This window comes from Ostrea edulis, chromosome 1 (genome assembly GCF_947568905.1).
Source record: "Ostrea edulis chromosome 1, xbOstEdul1.1, whole genome shotgun sequence".
NCBI classification, from domain to species: domain Eukaryota; kingdom Metazoa; phylum Mollusca; class Bivalvia; order Ostreida; family Ostreidae; genus Ostrea; species Ostrea edulis.
Window position 1 is genome coordinate 87,951,597 of NC_079164.1, and position 24,908 is coordinate 87,976,504.

The 24,908-nt window shown below is 34.5% G+C and overlaps 1 protein-coding gene across 2 annotated transcripts; it reads left to right on the plus strand.

The window, feature by feature from the left end:
• The first annotated feature begins 94 nt into the window (after positions 1-94).
• On the plus strand, positions 95-23,674 carry LOC125668222 (mRNA export factor GLE1-like). 2 transcript variants are annotated; one of them, XR_008802815.1, is made up of 14 exons: positions 108-263; positions 2,895-3,016; positions 4,814-5,216; positions 5,504-5,652; positions 7,287-7,347; positions 7,690-7,736; positions 8,268-8,548; positions 9,137-9,285; positions 15,551-15,689; positions 15,971-16,080; positions 16,406-16,618; positions 18,448-18,638; positions 22,321-23,364; positions 23,403-23,674. XR_008802815.1 is itself a non-coding variant. In XM_056164562.1 (13 exons), exons 1-13 carry the CDS (start codon positions 186-188, stop codon positions 22,769-22,771), a joined length of 2,394 nt encoding a protein of 797 aa, XP_056020537.1. In that variant the 5' UTR covers positions 95-185; the 3' UTR covers positions 22,772-23,674. The 2 variants fall into 2 exon arrangements, 1 of the variants encoding a protein (XP_056020537.1); XM_056164562.1 differs by having other exon boundaries at positions 95-263; positions 22,321-23,674.
• The last annotated feature ends 1,234 nt before the right edge of the window (positions 23,675-24,908 follow it).

The following is a 24,908-nucleotide window of genomic DNA, read 5'->3' on the forward strand; positions in this document are numbered from 1 at the left end:
CGCAATAACGATGATGAATTATAAATAGATTAAGTATTTATGGTAAATCTATTATTTTTTCAAAATTTTAACTTGAGAAAAACTTCATTTTTTCGCATATTAGACTGATCTGCAAAAGAAGAGTGCCTCTCAGTCCGCTCCTAGAAAAAATGAATACAAAGATCAGATAGTAATCATAGTCAGCAATGACGAGTATTGTATCCTGTTTAAAGGCTTCACCAAAGGGGCAGCTGACATATGTTAGAGATCCGAATATCAAAAAGGTATGTTTGTGAATAATAATATGTAAAGTAACGGGAGACACATCGGACAAAGAAAAGGAAATATGGGTTGATGGTGGATGAGCAGTTGAATTTCTCAAAACATACACATCACCAGCAAATAGATAAGGCAAACAGCATCATATGGAGAACATATTCATACCTAGATGAGAAAAGCTTTAGATATTTATCTCAGGGATTTGTGATCACACTTAGAATACACTGATCTGTAGCTTGTTAAGAATAATGTACCCAATAAAGTGATTAACGCAAAATCAATGAAGCATTTTGAAATTACTCTTAACAATATTGGCAAGATCATGATGTGAAGTTTGACTAGACACTGCAGACATTTTAAAACACTCAACGTATTCAGCAATGAGGACAGCATGTTAGCAATGTATACATTTTATGAATGCAAAAACAAAACAAAAAACAAGATAAACACCAAGTAAGCTAGCTCTTATATTAAAGTAAGTTTCATGATCATCTCAAGTTCCTAGCTATTCATTTTCAGATTGACCTATACTGTGAATAAGTCAATGGAGAACAATGTGACGTTTTACGGTAGCAGGTCGTTCCGTCCCCCAGTTAGTCCGTCCCTAGACGGTCCGTCCCATGGTCGATTCGGCCCAATTTGCTTAGTCGATCCGGCCCCTCCATTTTTTTTTAAATCAAAGATATAATAAATGATTATTACTTAAGAAAAAGGGAAGTTTTTCCATATATATTGCAGTTATAGTTATCAAAATTAGATAACTGCCGAAGTTAGACGTGTGAATAAAATTGTTTATACAACCCTTAACTAGGATTTATAATTTTTGTTTAAAGTGTGATGGTTATAAAAATGTGTGCTCATTAATTATTGTAAAAACAATGTTATTCAACTATGTATAACAATCAATGTAAATGTGTGTCCCATGTCCACTGATCATTGTGAAAACACCTTACTGAAAACAGTTTTTATAACTGCATTGTTGTGCAACCTTTGATCATTGATTACGAGCTTACAGTAATCTAACTATTAGAAATGTTTTGGTTTTTTTTTTTAACTCCAGAAGTTCAAAGAATTGCTCATGATTTGGAAATAGAATGTGGCAGGTATAGAAATATTTAAAGAAATGACAGAGTATTTGTCTAAAAACAAAATGTATTCTTTGTATTGAAAATGATGCCCACTTTATCGAATATTGTGATGTGTATAATGATCTTTGAAAAAACTGTCAAATATCAAAACATCTCTTCTTTTTGGGAAATACTGAAAGCTTATTTCAATATGGAGGAACACATACCTTAAATGCTTTGGCAAAGTATGTTTTTCTTGCTTTTAAAAGAAGAGACATTTGTTATGATAAACAGTCTCAAGAAGATTAATATACATTAAGTGTGATCAAGGTTAATTAGTCTGCAATCAAGCCATAAATACCTACCTGATGACAGAAGACATCAGCGGCACACACACCATGAAGATGAAATACGCAGATGAATCAAAACAATTCAATACTGTAAATAACACTTGGAAAAAAAATTTTTTTTTCTGGGCCGGATCGACTAGGGGACGTATTAACTAGGGGACGGATAGTCTAGGGACGGATCGGTAATGGGGCGAATCGACTAAGGGACGGATTGATTATGGGACGGAATGTCTAGAAAGCACGTTTTACACATAATAGGAATGAATTTTTTCTTTTTCACATTGGGTGGAAAACATGTTTAATGAATGGACTGTCATTTGCCAATGATCAATGTTACATACTTTCTAACATTTATTATGATTGATGAAATTCTTTATGAGTGTAGAAAAAGCAGAAATAACAATTAATTTTTTGGTAGATAATATACATGTAACTTAATTTGTGAATCTTTTTCAAAGTCTTCATTTTTAGAAAAATGGGAGCAAAGAGTTTAAAAATCTTTCAAAATAAGAATTGAATGACATTTTTTCTTGAAGTTAAGACATTCGGTATAATCAAATAAAAAGTGCAAGTTTTGGATGGTATAACAGTTGAAATGGACACCGGTTGGAAAACCCTTGTCAATGCCTACTGAATGCTGATGCATTGATTAACAATGGTTTTCTCAAGGTGTCATTTTTCAACTGTTACCCCCCCCCCCCTCCCCCTTGGTAAAGAAATATTGTATATTTTAAATTTAGAATTTCAGTCTTTCTTTTAATTTTTTAAATCTATATTGCAAAAAAATATACCCCGTGTACTCTAATGGTCTGAGGGCATTGACCACCAAAAGTTCCACTGGACTGGTAAAATGTTTAAAATGACCACTATGTTAGAAACAGATCTCAATAAAACAAATATTGACATGACACATGAACTCAAGTCCAGTAACACAGAGTGAATGGTTATTGTCCTCAAACAAAGTCTGCTACCTCGAGATTTTGTGCCACTTGATAATGATTGCGTTTGTGTACAGGAAAACAATTTGCTTTCACTAAAACGCTTTTTATATGAAGAATGAATGTGCAATTTAACTAGATTATTGAAGGAAATTATACTCATTTTTACACAAAATATAGAAAAGTGTTGAAAAGATGAAATTTAATACCAGTTATATATAGTTTGTCTTTTGTGCCACTGAAAAGTATTCATTCTATGTTTTTTATAAATTTTCATTTAGGAATATTTTGACGAATACCTCTCACCACCAAAGTTAAGCAAACATCATGTTGAAGCCTCCACAGAAAGCAGCTTTTGTGTCGGAGAAGAAGACCATGAAGAATTCAATTACTCTTCAGAGAGGTAGAGAGATTGCAAAACCAGTTCACAAGATATTATATAATATATAATTATTGTGTGGAATTTATCATATCTTAAAATAACATTCACTTAAAAATTATGAAAGTTAATTTTCAAAGAAAAGGATGTGTATTAAAGGGGGAAAATTTCACTTTATTTGTTCTTTTAGAAAGAAACAAGCTAGAATCAAAAGTAGATGCCAGATTTTGTAATATTCAGATTTATTTTATTTTATCTTAAGAATTAAGTGTACAAATGTAACTTGAACTTTTTTAATGTTGGCAATAAAAGCCTGTCATAGTGCCTCAAGAGCACAAAGATCCCACCCAAAGTGTGAGTTTGTTGAGGTAATTATTAATTGAAGGCAGCCTATGAAATGATTAGAGTATATTTGATAATTTCAGTATTTTTGTCGTGTAATATTTTGGTATCAGTTCCACCACATTATTTGATGTTTGGCTGATTCGTGCAAACTTTCAGTTTTGAAAGCCATTTCACATCACCTTTCACGTCAAGCAAAACTTGTTTGAATTAAAAGAAGTTTTATAGACATTAGATCAGGTTCATGAAGTTGTTTCAATCTGCAAAACTTGTACCCTAGTCAAAGCAATGTTAGGTATCACAAAATGGCCCCCTAAATGAAAAGGTAGAGATGTCATAGATTCACATGGCATTGCATGGCATGGTTTTTTTAGGAGCAGCAAAGTAAAGTCTACTCTTAAAGCATTATATTAGCTGTAACTTTCCTTTCATGGAAACATCTCAAAACACGACTACTGAACAGAAGTACATATGTACAGTTAATTCTCAAATCATCGACACTCAATTCATCGCCATTTTCGTTATAAGGCCACATTTTTCTAAGAACGTTTTTTTTCCCTATTATTTAGAATTCTCGTTAAAACGCCAAACTTGCTATCACCAACTGCCAAGTTGTTTTTATTACAAAAGTCTCTTTCAAAGCGTTAATTATCTCGATAAACCGCCACGGGTACACGTGGTTAGTGATGCAGAAAATTGGTGTTTATCAGTCACATGCGTACACCTGGGCAGACGGATCCCAGTATTAATAAACAAGATAATTACTTTATAATATAAACTGTAATCTTGTTTTTACATCAGAAAAAAAATATTTCAGTTTATCTATGGCTTAGCCACGGAATAGGTTTCTGTTGAATTTCAAAGAAAATAAGCAAATTATTACATAATACAGATCGAAACCATCCGAAATGTACACAACAGGAAATCTCCAATTATTCTATTGTTTTATGGGAAAATTCCATAAAAGACCATGGGTGATATTTTGGCTGCAAAAGATAAAAATACTCGTTGATCTTCGTCCAATGATGGTTCACCTGCCAGGAAATAGTCATGCAGTGCGCTAAATAATGACATCGGACAAGGTTTTTAAGTAACTTGGAACATACTTTGAATATGTGTCTTGTGTGTGTATTGATTTGAAATGAAACCTTATTATTGATAAAACTATTTTAATCATGTTAGAAAATATTGAAGAAAAAATTTACGAGATGGTTTTGCATTAAGTTTGTACATAAAGGAAAGATAACTCTTACATATACAAGAATAGTAACTTTTTCTCCCAAAGATGGAGGAAATTCAATTCATCGCCAAATTCGTTATAACACCATAAATTCAAAAGAACAAAAGGTGGTGGTTTATCGAGAGTTGACTGTATATCAATGTTGTAAATCATTGACTATAAAAAATAGAATAATATATACCTAGTACATGTAGTATGTTGTTCAGTTTTAGCAAAAAAAATTGTTTCTTCAATTTTAGTGATACATTTGAAAACTTCAAAAATGTCAAAGTGGAAATTAAGAACTGGAATGTAAACTCGAATGATAAGGAAGCAGAGAATTCTCATAAGAAAGGAAACACAAAACTTCAGTTCAACACAGACCAAGCGAATCACGGGAGACGCACAACAGTACATGTCCTCAACAAAGGTGCGGGGGTTTCATCCGTTATCACCAAGAAAAGCTTAGGCAACGTCCGTGTCAGCTTCAACAATGATCTGTGTAACACATACCACAAAAAGAAGGGACATTTGGTAGAGAAATCGCTCAACCATCCATCACCAGACACGACACAGTCACTGAGAATCACGGTGTCCTCCAAGTATAACAAGAGTAGAAGAGACATCGAGGACTATGTGGAGGATCTCACTAACAAGACAGCTGTAAGAAACACAGAATAGCAGTCTCCTGTCTTAGCAAGTCTGTAGCATGTTATAAAAAATTGTTATTTAGCTGTAGCACTTCCAAAATGTTGTTACTAATTTCTAAAATGTAATGTAGCGATAATGTTTGATATTTTATTGTAGAATCTTTCAATGGATGGTAATTTGAAAAGCTTAGTAAGAATATATGCCAGGATTGAATTCATAGATAAAGAGTATGAATGTTAAAGAAAACTACTGCTGAAATTAGAGATTGTGATTTTTTTCTGGTTTTTCTTCTTCATTAGGTTGAATTTGAAAAGAAGCGTCATCAGTTTAAGGCGGTTCAGCAAGAACTCGACAACGAAGCAAAAATGCAGATTGATGAGTATGAAAACAAACAACAGGAAAGAGCGGTCCATTTACAGAGAACAATGGAGCAGCAGGAAAAACAGGGGTAAGGGGAGGTCAAGCTATGTCCACACTAGGGCAACACTTTTAATAATTATCCCCCCCCCCCTCTTCCCAGAAGGGGGACATATTGTTTTAGTATGAATTCTGACTACCTATGACCTTGACCCTATGTGTAGAGTTGGTTTTTTTTAAAGAATTTTTTTGTCTGGACTTTTTGACATTGGCCTTTGATATTTGGTATGTGGGTATTCCATGATAAGACAGTGTGTCACGTGTCATTTTTGATGACCTTTGAACTTGACAGTAAAATGAAATAAGCATATATGTATTAGTGTTCTTTACGGTGTTCTATATCATTTAGTTCACCTTCAGCCTTATAGGAGTACACCTCAGTGCCCATGTGTTGTCAGTATTCATTGTCCTTCATTATGTTAAATGTTCATATCTCAGCAACTGTACATGCACTACTAGTATTCGACAAATCTTGGATAGGAATTTCAGACCACACTAAAATGTAAAGTATCGAACCGTATCATAATATTACTGTGCTATACCTTGAGGCTTCTAACGGTAACATATAGGTGACTGTTATGTACCAAAATTCTTAATTTCCATGTTAAAGATGATCCCTGAAAATGTTTTTAAAAACTGTGGAAAATGGAAGGGAGACATCAGTTTTAGTGTGCTAAAACAATTCTTCCTAGTTACGTGTTAGTTTGATGTAACATGTCTAAAAATATGAAGATTTGAAGATAGGGAAAACTTTCATTTTGCTGCTTTTTTATCAGGAATATTTTTACTTTTAACAGGTGTAAAATTTTATCATCCTATAGATGTATTTATTTCCTGGGTAGCTTGTTTGGTGAGTTTTCCTTGGTTAACAAGCTGGGTGTAAATTTTCATACACTCTATTGAAACCAGGGGGTAAATAGCGTGGCATTACAATACATTGTATCTTTGCATGCAAAGGAAAAAAAATGACGATGTTTGTGCCTTGGAACGTCGTTGTCACGATTCAATGTAATTTGACATCAGTTGTTTACAACCGGTTTGTTATACTCACAAAATATCTTACATGAATTCCTTTTTTTATTCACTAGATAATTACATGCAATATCATTTGGTAACATAGGAAATGTTATCCTGGTGCACTCAAGGGTGCACGGGATTTACCCCAGGTTGTATTCCTTGAGGCCGCAGGCCAAAGGGTGTATGGAAACAACCCAGGGTAAATCCCTGTATAGCTTTGAGTGGACCAGGATAACTAATAATAAGTCAAAGAAAGAGTGTATCAGCGCAAGAGTTAAGTGATAATCAAAACTTAGGACGACAAATCTAACATCTTTCTTCACTAAAAATTCCGCTCTCTGTTCTTGCAGAATAACCTTGAGTAAGTTAAATCAATTAATGAAAAATAAGGTTACTAGAACAGTTTTTTAGAGGGAGATTGTCAAAAGTTGTTGTAAATCTGTTCCTGTTACCATAAAAATAAAAAATGTCTTAAAGTGGGATAATTTGGCTCAAATTGGTCTGGTTTTCCTAAATAGGGAATTTGATTATATTTGAGAATAATATTAACATACCATTACTCCTTAGTTTTGAAAGGAAAAGAATTAATGCATGGCTAAAATTTTCTTAAATGAGAGATAAGGTTACGTTTTAAAACTTTTATTGAAGGTCAGCAGAATTGTTGAAGACACAGAGGAAAATGATGCAGGATCATGATCTTCATGCTAAGGTCGGTAGAAATGACAGTTCTGTAAAACCAGAAGTGTACACTTATTCATGACACAAAATAAACATTAAACATTTACACTTGTTAATGACACAAAACCATCAGTAAACATTTACACTCGTTAATGACACAAAATAAACAGTAAACATTTACACTTGTTAATGACACAAAATAAACAGTAAACATTTACACTCGTTAATGACACAAAATAAACAGTAGACATTAACACATTTATTTTTTTATTGTATGTCACTGAAATTCAAAATGTCAGCACACAGTTATTCACACAAATAGCCATGTTCTGAGTGTCATTATGAAGATATTAATTAATGCTCTTTTAATTAGATGCTGCAAAAGAAACACGAGAGAATCCAAGAGGAAATGAAGAAAAAGTTTGTATTGAATAACGTTTTAATTATTAGCTCATCTAAGCCAAAGGTTTTAGAGAGCTGTTCTGGTCCATTTCTTCTTTGTGTATATGTCCTTTTACATCTATCTGATGTAGGCTTTTCACATTCTAAACATCTATGGAGCCATTTTGAATGAAACTTTACACAAAGCATCTTTACATTGACATGGATTTAAAGAAGGGTCACACCTCCCTTCACACAAAGAAATATTGAAAATAATTTCATCATGTAAAAAAGAAAAGAAAATATTTAGAGTCATTGAGTCTGAAATGCCAAACCTATTTTGAAGGATTCTTTTTAGTCTAGACCCCCTACTACAATAACAGTCTACTGTTATTAGGTTCAGTTTTCTGCATTAAGAACAAAGTGACTTGACCAGATTACCTATTGATATTTTATTTTGATAAAACTGAAATACGCGTACTTTTTTTATAGATATCACCTGAGATACGTGTACATTTCTTGTATTTGTAGATATTGATATCTGATATATGTTACTTTTTCTGAATGCAGAGAGGCAGAAAGACTGCAGCTTTGGGAGAATGCAAAGACCATTGTGAGCGATTCAAAAACTATACTGGACAAAGTGAAAACTCTATATAATTCCCACGCTGCCAAACTACCGGAGAGTGTAACCAAAGGAGTGCACCTGGCTCAACAGAAATACAACACATCACAGCAGATTGTTTCAGTGGAGGACAACACAGCAGAAATATCCAATCAGCAGCTGGTCACAGTATCGGAGAATTTCAGATTTCTCTCTAACACCCATGACTTCGTAAAACAATCCATTCGTAAGTCATTGTCAAATCTAACATTTGGTGATAAACAATATATCTCTTTTAATAGAATAGTTCTACTGAAGTTTTGTAATTTGAATGATATGAGGATGAGGACACATTATCATTGGTTTGTACATATTGAAGGATGATATTTTGTCTGTCCAATAACTTGAGTTATTTACTTGATAGTCATCAAACTCCACTGGTAGGTTGTGATTAATAAATGCCCACTATTAATATTCAGGTCATAAGGTCAAACATAATTATGATCGTGGTTGTCCAACTGGTAACTAGAGAACCCCAAACACGAGATTCCACAAAATTGATAAGCAGGTTGGTCATCATTATTAAATGACCACTACTGATATTCAGGTCAAAGAGTCCGAGGGATTTCTGCTATGTTTACATCAGTTGTTGATTTTAAATTAAAGATTCCTTTGTCAGATTGTCAGCAAACTCCGTAGGCAGGTTGATCATAAGTAGGAAATAACCTCAGAACAAAAGAGCAAATGTCACCATGTTGGTTTTTTTTTACACGTACATGTGCATTTCATGTTTTATCATGAAGAACTTGAATGTGGATTTATATTATAATTTCAGATGAAATAAAGGAAAGAGAGAAGAGGGAAGCACAAGCACTGGAAGCTCAAGAGAAGGCGGTGCAGGAGGCGAAGAAGAAGGCTGAGGAAGAGGCGAGGAAGAAGGCTGAGGAAGAGGCGAGGAAAAAAGCAGAGGTGACATCGGCTTCAGTAAGTCTACAGGAAACTGGTGTATTTTGAGTTTATTGATTGATTGATTGTATCTTGCTTTACGTCTCTCGAGAAAAATTTTCACTCATATGGAGACATCACCAAGACCAGTGAGGGGCTTCAAATTTAGGCCTCTGCTTGGTGCTTACGGCCTTTGAGGAGTGAGGGTTCTTTAGCGTGCCACACCTACTGCGACATGGGACATCCATTTTCAAGGTCATCTCTGAGGACCCGCAGGGGTCAACATTAACGTTTGTCCGCTTGTCCGGTACCAGTGGAAAAACATTTCAGACAAGTGAATATTGATGGGCACTTGTCCGATTGGACAAGTGCTTTTTTTCTGTAAAGAAGTCTCCAAACAATTTTGTGAAAAGTTTATCGGTAGTTGAGAGTCGGAAGTACATGTGTAATGCATGGAAAATGAACTTCGATCCCGATATCAATCGCTATGTAAACTAGCTGAGTCAAACTCAATCGGGATTGGTGTTCACTTATTGCGTACTACTTTCAATCATCCATGGATCTTACTAAGTCATTGATTCAAGACAGGAAGTCTAGATAAAATTTTGTTTTATGCGTTTGTTGTTTTTATCAAGAGAATAAGATATAAAAAAAAAAAATCAATCAAGCAGGTATAAAAATAGACTATATATTAAGTAAATTAAGTACAGTTTTAAAGTTGACAATATTAGATCCTTTTTTGAAAATTTTTCAGACAAGTGAAGTTGAAGTTCGGACAAGTAAATATCTTTGTCCCTTGTCCGAATGGACAAGTAGGAAAAAAAGTTAATGTTGAGCCCTGGACCCGTGACATTCACACCGCGTTTGGTGATGGAACTGTCACTACCCATTTTAACTACTTTTGTCTGTCGTGGCCGGGATTCGAACCCAGGCCTTCCGCACGCGGGGCGAACGATCTAACCATGGTGGTTTTGAGTTTAAAGATACTAGGAGAAGTAGGTGTACATTGTAAAAAGAAATGAAATAGCTAGACTGCACTTTAATTCAAAATAAATTTGACATTACAGTTAAACTTGATTACAGTGAATTTCATGGGTCCTGTGGATTTACTTTGTTATTTCCCTAATTCACCATTTTCATATATAACAAATTATTTTCATAATTTATAACAAATTCCATTTCAATAAGGCAAAGTACATGACATGTTACCCCATCGACATTTGAGATAGGAGAATATTCCTCTACCAGAGATTTTGAGCAATAAGATCCATAGAAGATAGAGTAATTTTACCCGATCAGCATTTGGGATAAGAGAACATTCCTCTACCATAATTCGTTTTCTCTATGACAGATTAGCTCTAAAACCTTGAAAAAGGACTCCTGGAATTTCCTTTTTTATTCTGGAATGCATTATGTACAAACCATAGAATATAACTCACTTCAAATATTCATCTTTTTTAATAGAATAATATATATATCACTACCTGAAAAAACAGTACTAGACATATAGACAGAACAGGTCCAATTACCAATACCTTGTTTTATTATTGGTTTTTTGGAAAATGTCTTCTTCTTCTTTTGAGAACATAATTGACAGAAATTATGTTAACCTTTAAATCTTACTGCTGTGTGATGTTCATGTGTGCCATTTTGATATCTGCTAATTCAATTACACAATTCCAGCCCCATTAAAAAGAAAAATTTCAAGAATATTTAACAGAAAAGCAAATGATGAGGTATATATTTGATTAGATTAAGCATAGATTTTGGTTAAGCTAGTTTTATGAAATAAAAGCTTTTCTTTATGGGCTTGGTTGTAATATTGATGTCTCAAGCAAGCTGAAGTTTATTTTATCTGTTCAAAACCACATTATCTATGGTACATGAGATACAACATATAATTTTCATTAAATGAAATGAATACTGTCAGAGGATAACTTCAGTGTATCCGACATGTGTTGGATAAATATGCATGTAAATAATAATAGTGAAAAGGAAAAATACATACACGTGTAAATGTATATAGATAAAAAATATATTACATTTTCATTGCATTATGGAGGACATACTACCTGATCTAAATAGATTTTTGAAATGAACATTCAAAGTTTTTTTTAAATTGTTTTAACATTAATGGATGGCACCATTTCATGGAATTTAATTATCCCCTCATGAAACAGTTGTGAAGGGTATATAGCATAGCTAATGTCCGTTTGTGTGTAAACTTGTGGGCAAGATTCAAAGAGAACCATAAAACTGACAGTGATAAGTTTGCATACTTCTTAGGCATTAAATGAAAAAGAACCCTACTGATTTTCAAGGTCATTGATGAAATACTTCTCAGAATTTTGATTAATAGTGGGGATCCGGGTTAGAATAGGTCCTCAGTACCCCCTTGCTTGTTGTAAGAGCAGACTAAATGGGGCGGTCCTTCGGATGCGACCGCAAAAACCGAGGTCCCGTGTCGCAGCAGGTGTGGCACGATAAAGATCCCTCCCTGCTCAATGGCCATAAGCGCCGAGCATAGGCCTAAATTTTGCAGCCCTTCACCGGCAGTGGTGACGTCTCCATATGAGTGAAATATTCTCGAGAGGGATGTAAAACAATATTCAATCTATCTCAGAATTTTGATTAATATAGTAATAATATACAACTGAATCTATGTGCAAATTGAAAATACAAAATAAGAAATGAACAAATTAACCATCGACTTGTTCTTTTATTTTGACCGACTTTTGATTCTATGAAGGTGATTTGGTGAGCTAACTTTGTGTGTGTATTTCATCATTTTATTTTTAACATTATTATACATTAATCTTTAGGAATTTTGTATTATTTTCAGACCTGAATTTGAAAGCGTCTAAACAGTACACAAGTTAATTTTTGACTTCCATAGTTTTGACTACACATGTTTTAATGACTTTTTCATAAAGTTTGTGTGTATGTTGCCATATAATTAAACAGTAGCATACAAAAATTTTGAGGCATTTATTATTATTTTTTGTTTTGAAATCTAAAGTGATGTTTGTCAATAGAAACCTGATAACATATCTTAAATTATTATTATCAGAACAATGCGGTAAACAACTCATCATACTAATCCCTTGTTGTAGCGGTCACAAACCATGGACCTTTATATGCATCAATAAAATGCTTATTATCTATCTGTGTGTATATGAAATGTCATTCTGTGATACAAAGAAACCTCTCTTGAGAGAGAGAGTAGAGAGAGAGAGAGGAGAGAGAGAGAGAGAGTTTCTGCAAGATATTTAATCTTAAAATGCATAACACATCTGGACTAATCTGGTCTGTTTTTCCACAAAAACATTTGACCTCGTTACATTTATATGTTTATTTCATATCTGCTTTGCAGCACTCTTTTTACATTTGCTTTTGTGCACTATTTACTATCTTGAGTGTGTAGAGACTCTTTTCTTATGTTGGACAGAGCACTGCACTCTAATGTATGTCTAGGGCTTGCCTGTCACTTGAAAAACACATGGAGATGTCTATCAGTATTTTAATTGTTGGATACCCATGATAAGTCAGTAACAAGATGTGATTAGTTATGAGTGGTTTCTAACAGAGGAATTAGTATTCAAATATTCGTCACGGTGAAACGAAAGTAGAAAAAATCCCATAAATGTGGTTAATGTGTGCCTATAGATAAAAGAAAAAGAATTCTTTAGGAAAAGAATTCATTATAAACAGACAAAAAGTTTAAATTCATTTGGGGTATAGTATCTATAAATTTGATATATCCAAACTCTTCAATAAAGAAATACAGTCAAACCTGTATTAAGAGACCGTCCAACGGAGAATGGAAAAAAGGTCACATATGACAGGTGGTCTCTTAATACAGGTTGCCTATTTCCCACAGTTAATGGATAAAATTTCGCAAATAATTTGTACAATGGAGAAAATGACTACATGTATTTGGAATTTATCATTAAGAATATCAAGTACGGTTTTAATAGTTGTAAAATAAAATTAATAATACACTGTAGTTAAAAATCTAGAATACAATGTGTTGTATCATAATTTATTATTCATCAAAAATTACATTTACCGTATTTTGCCGAATATAATATGCAGTGATGTTTAATACGCACCCCCCACTTTGGGCCTAAAAGTTGGTGAAAAAGCGCACTTCGGGTGTATAATACGCAGCAAAAATTTTGACCAAACGGTAATCTTAACTTTATACTTTTTGGTAATTTTCACTGAACATTTTTGCAGAAATAATGAATTCTAAACAAAGCACAATAATTTGCAAACTTTTTGAGATATGGTCTACATCGCGGTAATCTTCACCGAGAATCTTCAGGGAAATATCAACCTGACAATCCTGTTCATTTCAGCAAAGCACGAGATTTTGTAGCATTAAAGGTCAATGCTATCAAAACTCTAGAATACAGGGCTTCCTCCAGATCTAAAGAATGCCTGTAGGTACTGGCTGTTATTGTTATCAAAACACCTCCTTGGGGTAGCTCTAGACCACAGTTTCTGCAGATGTCACTCCACCTGAGATATATTGTTAAATGTTTGATTGACAGACAGCTAACACTCAGGTCACCCTCTCATTATGGTAATTATTTCTTTTACACAAGAATAGTTATTTCAAAGATTTAAATTAGCATTTCGTTAAAAATTAGGCCTATTCATAAAACTTACAGTAAACTAACTTTTAGCCAAGTGTCAAAATCATTTTCCAACTATTTTAGCGCGTGACAAGGCATTGTGTACACATGCTTCAAATAATGGCGGCATGCGATGTGATGAATAGTCAGATCCAATACAATTTAATTGGCTGTTTCATGATAATTGAATTATTTAGACATTGTAAGTATCACATTTTCTGCAATTTCATGTTTCTGTAGTAATTTTCTTGAGGTCGATTTTTTTAGCTTTTAAATAGGTGAACGTGAAAAGGCATACAGTATCTGAATCCTAGGTCTTTGAGTGAAATATTACACTACTTAATCGCCGAGTTTTGTCTGGGAAAAAAGGTCAAAAACTTATCGTGGTATATAATACGCACCCCTTTCTGGCACAAAAAAATTCTCTAAAAAAAGTGCATATTATATTCGGCAAAATACGGTAATCTGTTTAAGAATGATAAACTTTGCATGCATTTCATATTACACATTTACATGAGACTTAAAACTCATTTATGAACTACATGTAAATTTTTTAAAACTTATAAACACTTTGTTGTAAAGAGTATTTAGCCTACTTCTACAGTGTAACTAAAAAATGCAATGCTTGTGGTAAGAAAGCAAATGGTGAAGTGTTGCGTCTCGATCCTTTTATACAATACATGCTGGAAATAAATTATTCAATTTGAGAAACATTACATAAATCACAATATCCATTGTACATGCACAGCAAATCTTTTAAACTTAGAACTAATTCAGGCAATTTTCTTGAACTCGGACGTGTTAAATAGTCGGGATACGTCGAAGTGAGCCGCTAGTTCCAGTCATTATTCTGGAAACCTCGAGTATCTCATGCAGGAAAACTGCGAATACTCCATTTAAAATTTCAGTCCTAAGAACAATATTTACCTGATTTATATCGCAATCGGGCAAATTTTTCACTCTGTTGAACATAATGGTATAACAAGTGGTAGATTTTCATTTCTGATCTAGCCTACCCGGCACTTCTTAAAGTTTGTCGAAATTCACACATTCAAATACACCGGCCTTGATTCCCTGATCCTTGATATTGTTAAATAAACAACAACTTGGGTTTTATTAATTAAACACAAACGACACTGCATATTGACAGCTTGGGTATAATGATTTATTCAGAGGGCCGACTAAACAAGATCATTGCCAAACTGTACGTTTTAAAACGAAAGTGTTAGGGGCGATAATTCCCAGAATAGTCGTTCGTTTGAAAACGAAAGTGTTAGGGGCGATAATTCCCAGAAGAGTCGGCTCAACCGAAATCGAAAGTAGTAATCACGTTGTAATTAAAAAATGTACAGTCGTTAAATAGAGGTAAAATTTCATGAAAATACACGAAAAGGTTGTAAAAATCATGGTCTTTGGTCGCGTCAAACAGGTGGTCGTTTAATACAGGTACAATATATAGAGTAACATCTTGGGGGGAACTTTTTATGGTCACATACGACAGTGAGTCGCTTAATACAGTTGGTCACTATGGCAGTTTTGACTGTATAGAGAAATGTTTCTAGAGATTTAGAAAAACTTCATTGTATCTGTAAATTCGCTGTATCTGTGTTCGTATTAGACATGTTGTACTGTATTAGAGGAGTAAAATCAGTGCTTTCTTGTAGGTTGTTCATCCAGGTCAATCTTTGATCTCCACCCCAATACCAGGGGGCGCAGTAACAGAAACTCCGGAGGGGGCCACTGGGGGGGCTTCAGTAACTTTCTCCACTCCAGCTATATCAACTCCACAAGTCAGACCGAAAGGTATGTATACACTAGCTATCAGAAAATCCATTGTATATGTAGATATTGTAACTTCAATACTTGTAGTTCACACCCCAGTTTCTCTCTTTTCAGTATTTCTAGGTTGCTAGTTGTAAGTCTTCGCATGTTTTAGAAACCAACCCATTTTGTTAATTACTATAATACTTCAATGAAGTGCAGGTTTTTGAATTAACAATTTTTTCAATATATGTTTGAAACAGTTGGCTCTTTTATTTGTTTCATTCATGACTGATTCTCCCCTTTCATTAACTGCATTACAGAAGGAGAGGTGTTGTGTGTGGACTTGAAAGCTTTCCAGGAATACAGCAACCTGCAACAGAAGCTGAAAGATGCAGAGGCAGCCATACAAGTCCTGTCCTCCACTCCACAGGTAGGGTTCAGTCAACAGCCAATCAGAAGTAAGCTAGCTTGGCCAAGTTAAGTCTTAACTTAATCGGCTAAGTACTACTGTAAAACATTCTAAATTTGTAGTTTTGCGTTGTCCATGACTTGGCACTTTATAAACTCAACTTGAAGCTATAATTCAGCTACATGTACATGTGTATTCAAACTGATTACAATATAGAGTTGCCAATTAAAACTAGTTGTGTAATTCACACATACATTATGATAATAGACTCTGATTAGATGTTTTTTTGAGTGTTTGATATAGAGAGTTTCAATGAATTTTTTGTTTTCCAATGGTTTATTTTTAGCTGAAGAAGATGAAATTTGCTTTTCAAAAAGCAGTGAACATCCCGGTCAATGCTATATCAGCCGTCAGTGGGGCTCACCTCAGGGACAAGCTCCAGCGCCTCCTGGTGTTACTCTCTGGACAACAGGTGGAGATAACCAACAACAAAATCTCTGTTCAGCAACACCCAGCGGCTTTACCATTTTGTAAAAATTTGTTTGCCAAGATGGTTGTGGTAAGTATTTTGGGTTGTTTTTTTTTTTTGGGGGGGGGGGGGTATTTTTTTGTTTGTTTGTTGTTTTTAGCTCACCTGAGCTGAAAGCTCAAGTGAGCTTTTCTGATCGCTTTTTGTTCGTCGTCTGTCTGTCTGTCAGTCTGTCTGTCTGTCCGTCTGTCTGTTAAACATTTACATTTTCAACTTCTTCTCCAAAACCACTGGGCCAATGTAACCAATGTTGGCACAAATCATCCTTGGGTGAAGGGGATTCAAAATTGTTCAAATGAGGGCCAACCCCCTTATACAAGGGGAGATAATAGCAAATCAGTAAAAGTACACTGAAAATTTTTAAAAATCTTCTTCTCCAGAACCAGGAAGCCAATTTCATTCAAACTTAATGCAAATCATCCTTAGTTGAAGGGAATTCAAAATTGTTCAAATTAAAGGCCAGGTTCTCTTCAAAGGGGAGATAATCACAAAAGTGTAAAAATAGGGTGGGGTCATTTAAAAATCTTCTTCTCATGAACCACTGTACCAGTATAGTTGAAATTTACGTGGAAGTTTGCTGACATAATGGAGATTCAAGTTTGTTCATATCATGGCCCCCAGGGGTTGGATGGCACCACAATAGGGGAAACCATATTTTATATGTATTTATATAGGAAAAATCTTTTAAAATCTTCTTCTCAAGAACCATTGAGCCAGAAGAGTTCAAATTTACATGGAAGCTTTCTGACATAATGCAGATTCAAGTTTGTTCATATCATAGCCCCCAGGGGTTAGATGGGGCCACAATAGGGGAAACCACATTTTATATGTATTTATATAGGAAAAATCTTCTCAAGAACCATTGAACCAGAAGAGTTCAAATTTACATTGAAGTTTCCTGACATAGTTCAGATTCAAGTTTGAAGCTTTATGACATAGTTCAAATTCAAGTTTGTTGAAATCATGGCCCCCGGGGTGTCAGGTTTTGCCACAATAAGGGAAACCGTATTTCATATGTGTAAATATATGATAAATTTTTAAAAATCTTCTTCTCAAGAACTACTGTGCCAAAAAAGTTGAAATATACATGGAACCTTTATGACATAGTGCAGTTTCAAGTTTGTTCAAATCATGATCTCCGGGGGTCAGGTATGTCCACAATAAGGGAAACCGTTTTTCATATGTGTTAATGTAAGATAATTAATCTTTAAAAATCTTCTTCTCAAAAACCATTGTGCCAGAAAAGTTGAAAATGGAATAACAATGGGAAATTCATTTTCCATGTGTTAAAGTGACTCAGGTGAGTGATGTGGCCCATGGGCCTCTTGTTGTTTGTTGTTTTTTTTTGTTTTGTTTTTTTGGTTGTACATATTATGTAGGTGCAACATGTTGGACTTTTGATCAATGAAAAATGATTCATCTGGTTTGCACCAGTGGTCACTTAAAACATACTTGCATATATATTTGGTGAAACCTGTAAAAATAGATAAAGTGAATTTATAACCATATGAAGAGTAATAAGAAGAAAGTTGAGGTTTGTTATTATTAGGGCTCCACCATATTGTCACTGTCTGTCCATCTGCCAGCATTCTATATGGCTTGAGATTACATGAGAAGATTTTCACAGAATTTAAAAATTAATGCTCAGATTAGGAAGAGGAAGACCCCTTTCAATTTTTTTGTTGATACGGAGTTACCGGACTTGGATTTTTAGAAATATTAATTAGAAAACAGCACTTACTTTGGCACACTGTATCTTTCAATCAGATACACGTAGTTCAGTGGTAGAACACCTGATGGATGCATTTCTTAGTTAAGTGTTTAGTTATAGTGTACTGAATACATCCAATGTTTTACAGAAAAAAGGGGAGGAGCAGGTGTCGTCAATATTTGAGTCCGCCTTTCCCTTGGCAGCAGTGACAGTTGGGGTGCTGGTGGACCACCCAGACATCAAGGACCTTCTCCTGGGTCACTTCCACTCCTTGTGTCCCTACACAGTACCATACCATATCCCCCGGCAAGAACAGCAATCCAGAGAGGATTACCATAAGTACGTATACACATACTGTGTAATGGTCAGATTCTTTTCCTAATTCCATAGGTCAGTAAAATAAAGGTTTCTTGAAACTCCATATTGGGCATGTTTTATGATTGAATGTGTTTTTCCTCATCAAGAAATTTTTGTTCACCTGCAGAATACTTAAGTACATGGTTGGCTGACATACTGTAAATTCCTAAACATACGCGAGGAATTTATTATCGCGTAATTTCGTGAGAAACATCACTCGTGAAAAAATATTTCTCGCTTTTATTAGCTCACCTGAGCTGAAAGCTCAAGTGAGCTTTTCTGATCACCTGTAGTCCAACATCCGTCCATCAATTCTGTAAACTTCAACCAAAGTTAGCACAAAGCATCCTTAGGTAAAGGGAATTCTAAATTGTTAAAATAAAGGGCCAGGCCACCTTCCAAGGGGAGATAATCAAGAAAAGTTAAAAATAGAGTAGGGTCATTTAAAAATCTTCTTCTGAAGAACCACTGGACCAGAAGAGCTGAAATTTACATGAAAGCTTCCTGACATAGTGCAGATTCTAAATTTTACAACTCATGGCCCCCGGGGGTTGGATGGGCCCACAATAGGGGATCAAAGTTTTACATACAAGTATATAGGAAAAATCTTTAAAAAATCTTCTCAAGAACCTCTGAACCAGAAAAACTGATATTTACATGAAAGCTTTTTGACATAGTGCAGATTCAAGTTTGTTCAAATCATGGCCCCCAGGGGTAGGATGGGGCCACAATAGGGGATCAAAGTTTTACATACAAATAAATAGGGAAAATTTTTAAAAATCTTTTTCTCAAAACCTACTCGGCCAGGAAAGTGGAAATTTACATGAAAGCTTTCTGACATAGTGTAGATTCAAGTTTGTTCAAATCTTGGTCCCCGGGGGTAGGATGGGGCCACAAGGGGGGATCAAAGTTTTACATACAAATATATACGAAAAATCTTTAAAAATCTTCTTCTCAAGAACCACTGAGCCAGAAAAGCTGATATTTACATGAGAGTTTTCTGACATAGTGCAGATTCAAGTTTGTTCAAATCATGGCCCCCGGGGGTAGAATGGGGCCACAATAGGGGATCCAAGTTTTACATACAAATATAGGGAAAATCTTTAAAAATCTTCTTCTCAAGAACCATTGGGCCAAAGAAGTTGACATTTACATGAAAGCTTTCTGACATAGTGTAGGTTCAAGTTTGCAAAAATCATGGCCTCCAGGGGTAGGTTGGGGCCATAATAGGGACTAAGGTTTTACATGCAAATGTATATGGAAAGTCTTTAGTTATGGGCCAAGGTGACTCAGGTGAGCAATGTGGCCCATGGGCCTCTTGTTTTTATATTCCTAGAATACATGCAAAACCACTTGATCAACAGAGCACTTGCGAATTTATTTTCTCGCGATTTGACCTCCATGAGTCATTTCACCATTATAAGTACTCGCGTTAAATAAGGAATCGACAGTGTGTGAATACATGTACTAATCTGTTCGTTGGCTACAAAACAGGGGATGGATCCATTTCCTAATGATAGAAATCATATTCTACTTTTTTCAGAGCCCCAGCCTTTCCTCTTCTGTCCACTTAAAAAACAATAGATTAGTGCGAGAAGTGCATTGAACTCAAACTCAATTGTCAACACACTTAATTCAGATTCAAAATCCAGACTGATACAAACGTTGATAATCGTAGTCGTTAATTTTAGTAACTGCTTGGGGTCATCATTTGTGTAGATTAGTCGTAGTATCCGACATGTGTTGGGGGGGATGTTTTATCAATATTTTCCATTTCCCATTGATTTCTTCAGTGAAATTTGTGATTTTAATCCATATTATAGAATTATCTCTCTTTGTTTTGTCAAATAAATCAACTTTTATGAAAATTCATTATAATATCTATGTTGACATAAAAAATCATTTAAAAATGATAACTTTAAAAATTTGACCAGAAGGTTGGTAGCAAAACAATACTCTCATTTGCAATTCTTTCACAATTATTAGCAGGATTTCATTTTTTAAGAGTATAGGGAAATTATGTTTTTCATACAATGTAATTTCAGTTTTAAAAAAATTGTAAGTATACTGCACTTCATACGATATTTGGAAGAGGCTGTATTTTGCGACAGAGGGATTAGGGATCTACCCCCCAAATAAATTGTGTGACAGATTAATGGGGCCTAATTAGCAACGATTCTTTACCCGGATTCCTGTGCTGTAGATAAATTGGTTTTGGTAAATGATTGCGACAATTATCAATGAACTTGCTTTTAAAAAATATGAAAGTTGGATGATAATTTATGAGACATGACAATAACAAATGCAGAATAAACAAAAATAAAAGTATTTAGTTTCGTTTATTCATAGATCTATTACAGATGAAATAAAGTTTTAAGTTTTTAAAGTAGATTACTTGTCAAAACGAAGTGATGAATTTTATCACCCTCACATGATATAAACATTTATATCCAAATAGTGTAAACTTAAAATCTGGTCGATCAAACTACCATTTTACAGACTCGAAAAACTCTTGATCTCTCCCCAAGCTTGATTTTAATCCTATGGGCTTTTGGATTTTCAAGAGTTGGCTAAACTTCAAAACTGGTACCAGATATTCTAGAAATTTGGTATTATCTGATGAATAAAAAATCATATTTACTGTGAAGAAGAATTTACAATATAGCTATATTAATGAATTGTTTTCAAGGGTCTAGGAATACTGTGGAAATTTTTACCCAGAAGTTCTTGAGGAGGCCATAACTAAGTAATGGAGAGTCATTAAAGGCTCGTATTTAACTTAAAGATTGTTTATGGCAAGGTGGTATGTAGTAATCTAAAATAAAGGTCATTTGGTCAAGGTCACCAGTTTAAAAATGTTAGATTCCTTTCTTATCCATAGCTTTGTGATTGAAAAACACTAGAGACTCATACTTGTTACACAGAATGAGAATGGCCATATGAGAGTGTAATGATCTTTGAATAAGGTCAAATGACCAAGGTCAAGGTCACTAGTAAAAGAAAGAAATAGAAGGAAATTCTGGTCCAGCATAAATTTGAACTGTAGAAGCATTAGAGGCTCATACAGAATGTCTGTGGACAGGTGATGTGAATGTCACAAGTAAACAAAATTAAAAAAAAAATTATGTGTATGTCATAACTAAGTAATGGAAAGCCATTAGAAACTCTTACTCAGTGCAAAGATGATTACATGCTGTATAGTAACCTTAATCCAAGGTCATTTGGCTAAGGTCAAAGTCACAAATGTTTTGGATCATTCAAACCTAACTCTGTAACAGAGAAAAATTTGATGCTCATGCTTCCCACAAGGAATGGTTGTGGCCACATGGTATGTTATGATCTGGTACCAAGGTTGCCAGTTTAAAAAAGTTAAAATGCTTGTATAGGCCATAAATTATTGATGGATAGATATTAGAGACTCATATTTGGTACAAAAAATCATTATGGCAAGATAGTGGATTATGACCTTAAACAAAGGTCATTTGGTAAATGGAAATGTCTCCAGTAAAAATAAAAAATCCAGAAACAATTGTCCTGTGCATATTCTTGTAATGCAGATACATGTACATTGGAGGCAGCTTATACATGGAAGACAAGAGAGTTTTTGACATGTTGATTCGTTTGGCAAACGTCATAGTCACATAAATGTATAATGTCTTTACAGAGCATTGGGCTACAAGTATGACAGTGATGGGAATGTCGAGAAACAGGATAAGTTTCTGAAGAGGATGTCGGGAATTATGCGATTGTATGCCTCCATCATGGTTTCCTTTCCACCCCGGAGACAGAGTGTGCACCCATTTGGAATTGAGCATGCCTGGATATGGTTGTCAAGGGTGATGAACATACAGCCTCTTCCAGATGTAACAGCTACAATGGTGTTTGATCTCTTAGAGGTCACTGGACATGCTTTGTATAAGGAATACAAGATGCAGTTTCGGAAAATGCTTCATATTTTAATACAAGAATTCCTGCCAAAGCTGAAAGCAGTAGCATCTTCAGGGGGAGGTGGCCCTGTATCTAGACTGGAGGCCCTGATAAAGTCTACCATTCAGAGACAGGGACAAATTCAACCACCAGAGGGCATATTGTATCCAAACTTCTGGTTCTCCTGAGACATCTGTAGTCCATTCGGGTCTAGTGTAAAAACAATGTATAGATAATCAAAAAGAAATGCATTGTATGAGTGTTTTGTCAAACAAAATTTGTCAGCAGTTTTCATTTCTTTAAATGGTTATTGAAAATGGTTCAGATATGAGAATTTTTCTGTCAGAATTCTCTGCAGAAGTATGATTTTATTTCAAGAACAAATAAAGCACATTAATGTCCATTCATTGGTTGTTACGCATGCTCCAGTTGCACAAAACTTAGTTAACTTTAACTAGCTGTTAAATTTTCATTAACTCTTACATTTATATAGTGATTACTAGATGTTAACTGTCAGTTAAAGTTAACTAACTTTTGTGCAACTGGGTCCAGGTGCTTTACCCATCTATTTAAAACATTAACTCATTTCAGATTCATTGCCCATGATATTGTTGTATTATTGACATTGTATTATTACTCCCAACTGTCTTAAGATTTTATTCATTGCTGGATATTCATGTAAAAGTCATTATTATGTACCTCTCTGTACCAATCAAGTACATTTGTATGTGTTGTACCTGCTTTGAATTGTTTGTTGATCCAGTGAAACTCTGTGTCAGAGGTTAGAAAATTGAATTATTACCTAACTCTGTGTTAGAGGTTAGAAAATTGAATTATTACCTAACTCTGTGTTAGAGGTTAGAAAATTGAATTATTACCTAACTCTGTGTCAGAGGTTAGAAAATTGAATTATTACCTACATTGTAACTCTGTGTTAGAGGTTAGAAAATTGAATTATTACTCGACAGTTCTCAGTATGGTCACTCAATTCAAATATGGAAAATTCAGAAATCTGACAAAGTGATTTTGTTTTGGACACATAACTATGTAGATGGAATTATGCTGTGAATAAAATATTTTTAGTACAGGTATGATTGTTTTGTATGTCGTAGGAATCAGATTTATTGTACCAGTGACACTGATTTGTATTCACTTCTGCAAGTAAGTACAGTTTAATAACTTGAAGTGTGTGAATTCTTATATTTACATGCATAATGATTTTACTCTGACAACATTAACAAGTGGAATTCTAGTCATTTTATTTTTAAGTTGTTCTAAATGTGTAATCCACCACAAAATTTATATAGGGAAATAAATGAATACAAGATCATCTGTATTCATAATATACCTTTAAAGCTTTTCCCTGCTGATATACCATACATCAGGTAATTTTGGCATGTGGAAATGTTGGGTTTTTTGGCAGATGAGGAAAATTCGCAAAAAAGAAAAGTGCCAAAATTTCTATTCAAATGTTAAATGAAATCGCACCAATGAATAAAGCTAAGATTTCAAGCAACTTTTTTGAGAAACATCTGTTAGATGTTCCCCCAATGCCAAAATAACCCAAATTTTTTATGTGGTTAAAACCCCACATTTGTAAGGTTCACCCATCATGACTTCTTCAAAACCAATTTACTGCAGAAAGACAGTCGGCACTGGAAGGTGTATTGCCAGAAGTATACCCGTGAATTGATTAAAAGTCAACTGATACCAGTAAGATCTTTATTGCTCAGTTTTAATAAAGATATCATCAATCAATGAAGTTATCATCGATTCAATTATTGCACACAATAATTGAATTGATGCATGCATCAAATTAAATATTGGAATTCGACACTATTTGTCATAACACACCCCACAGCATCAACATGCGTATCTAGTTACCTTAATTATGGATATTACTGTTTAACTGTGTTCTTACCGAATATCGTATTGATAAAACGTGTGTACAAACACCCAATAACGTTTAGTATGATGTAAAATTTCATCAAAACATAAGAATTCCAAATACTGTGGAAATGACAGCGTATCGGTTTCTAACATCCAGTAGAATATAATTTTTTCACATTACTTTCATTATTCTACTGCACAATGCAAAATTGCCTGTGCAAACAGGTGATCTCCTCCTGCACAGCCATTTTCTTTATATCTTTGGAAAACAAGTGACCATTCTTGTCACCCTCTACCAGTGCGGTGTTGAGTACATTATATATAGAATAAAATTGCTCACACCATCACATTCTTATTTTTTCGATTTAAGGCCCAGTTTGATTTGCATGGGTCAACTTACCCCCAATACAACTGAATCTGGGGGGGGGGGGGGGG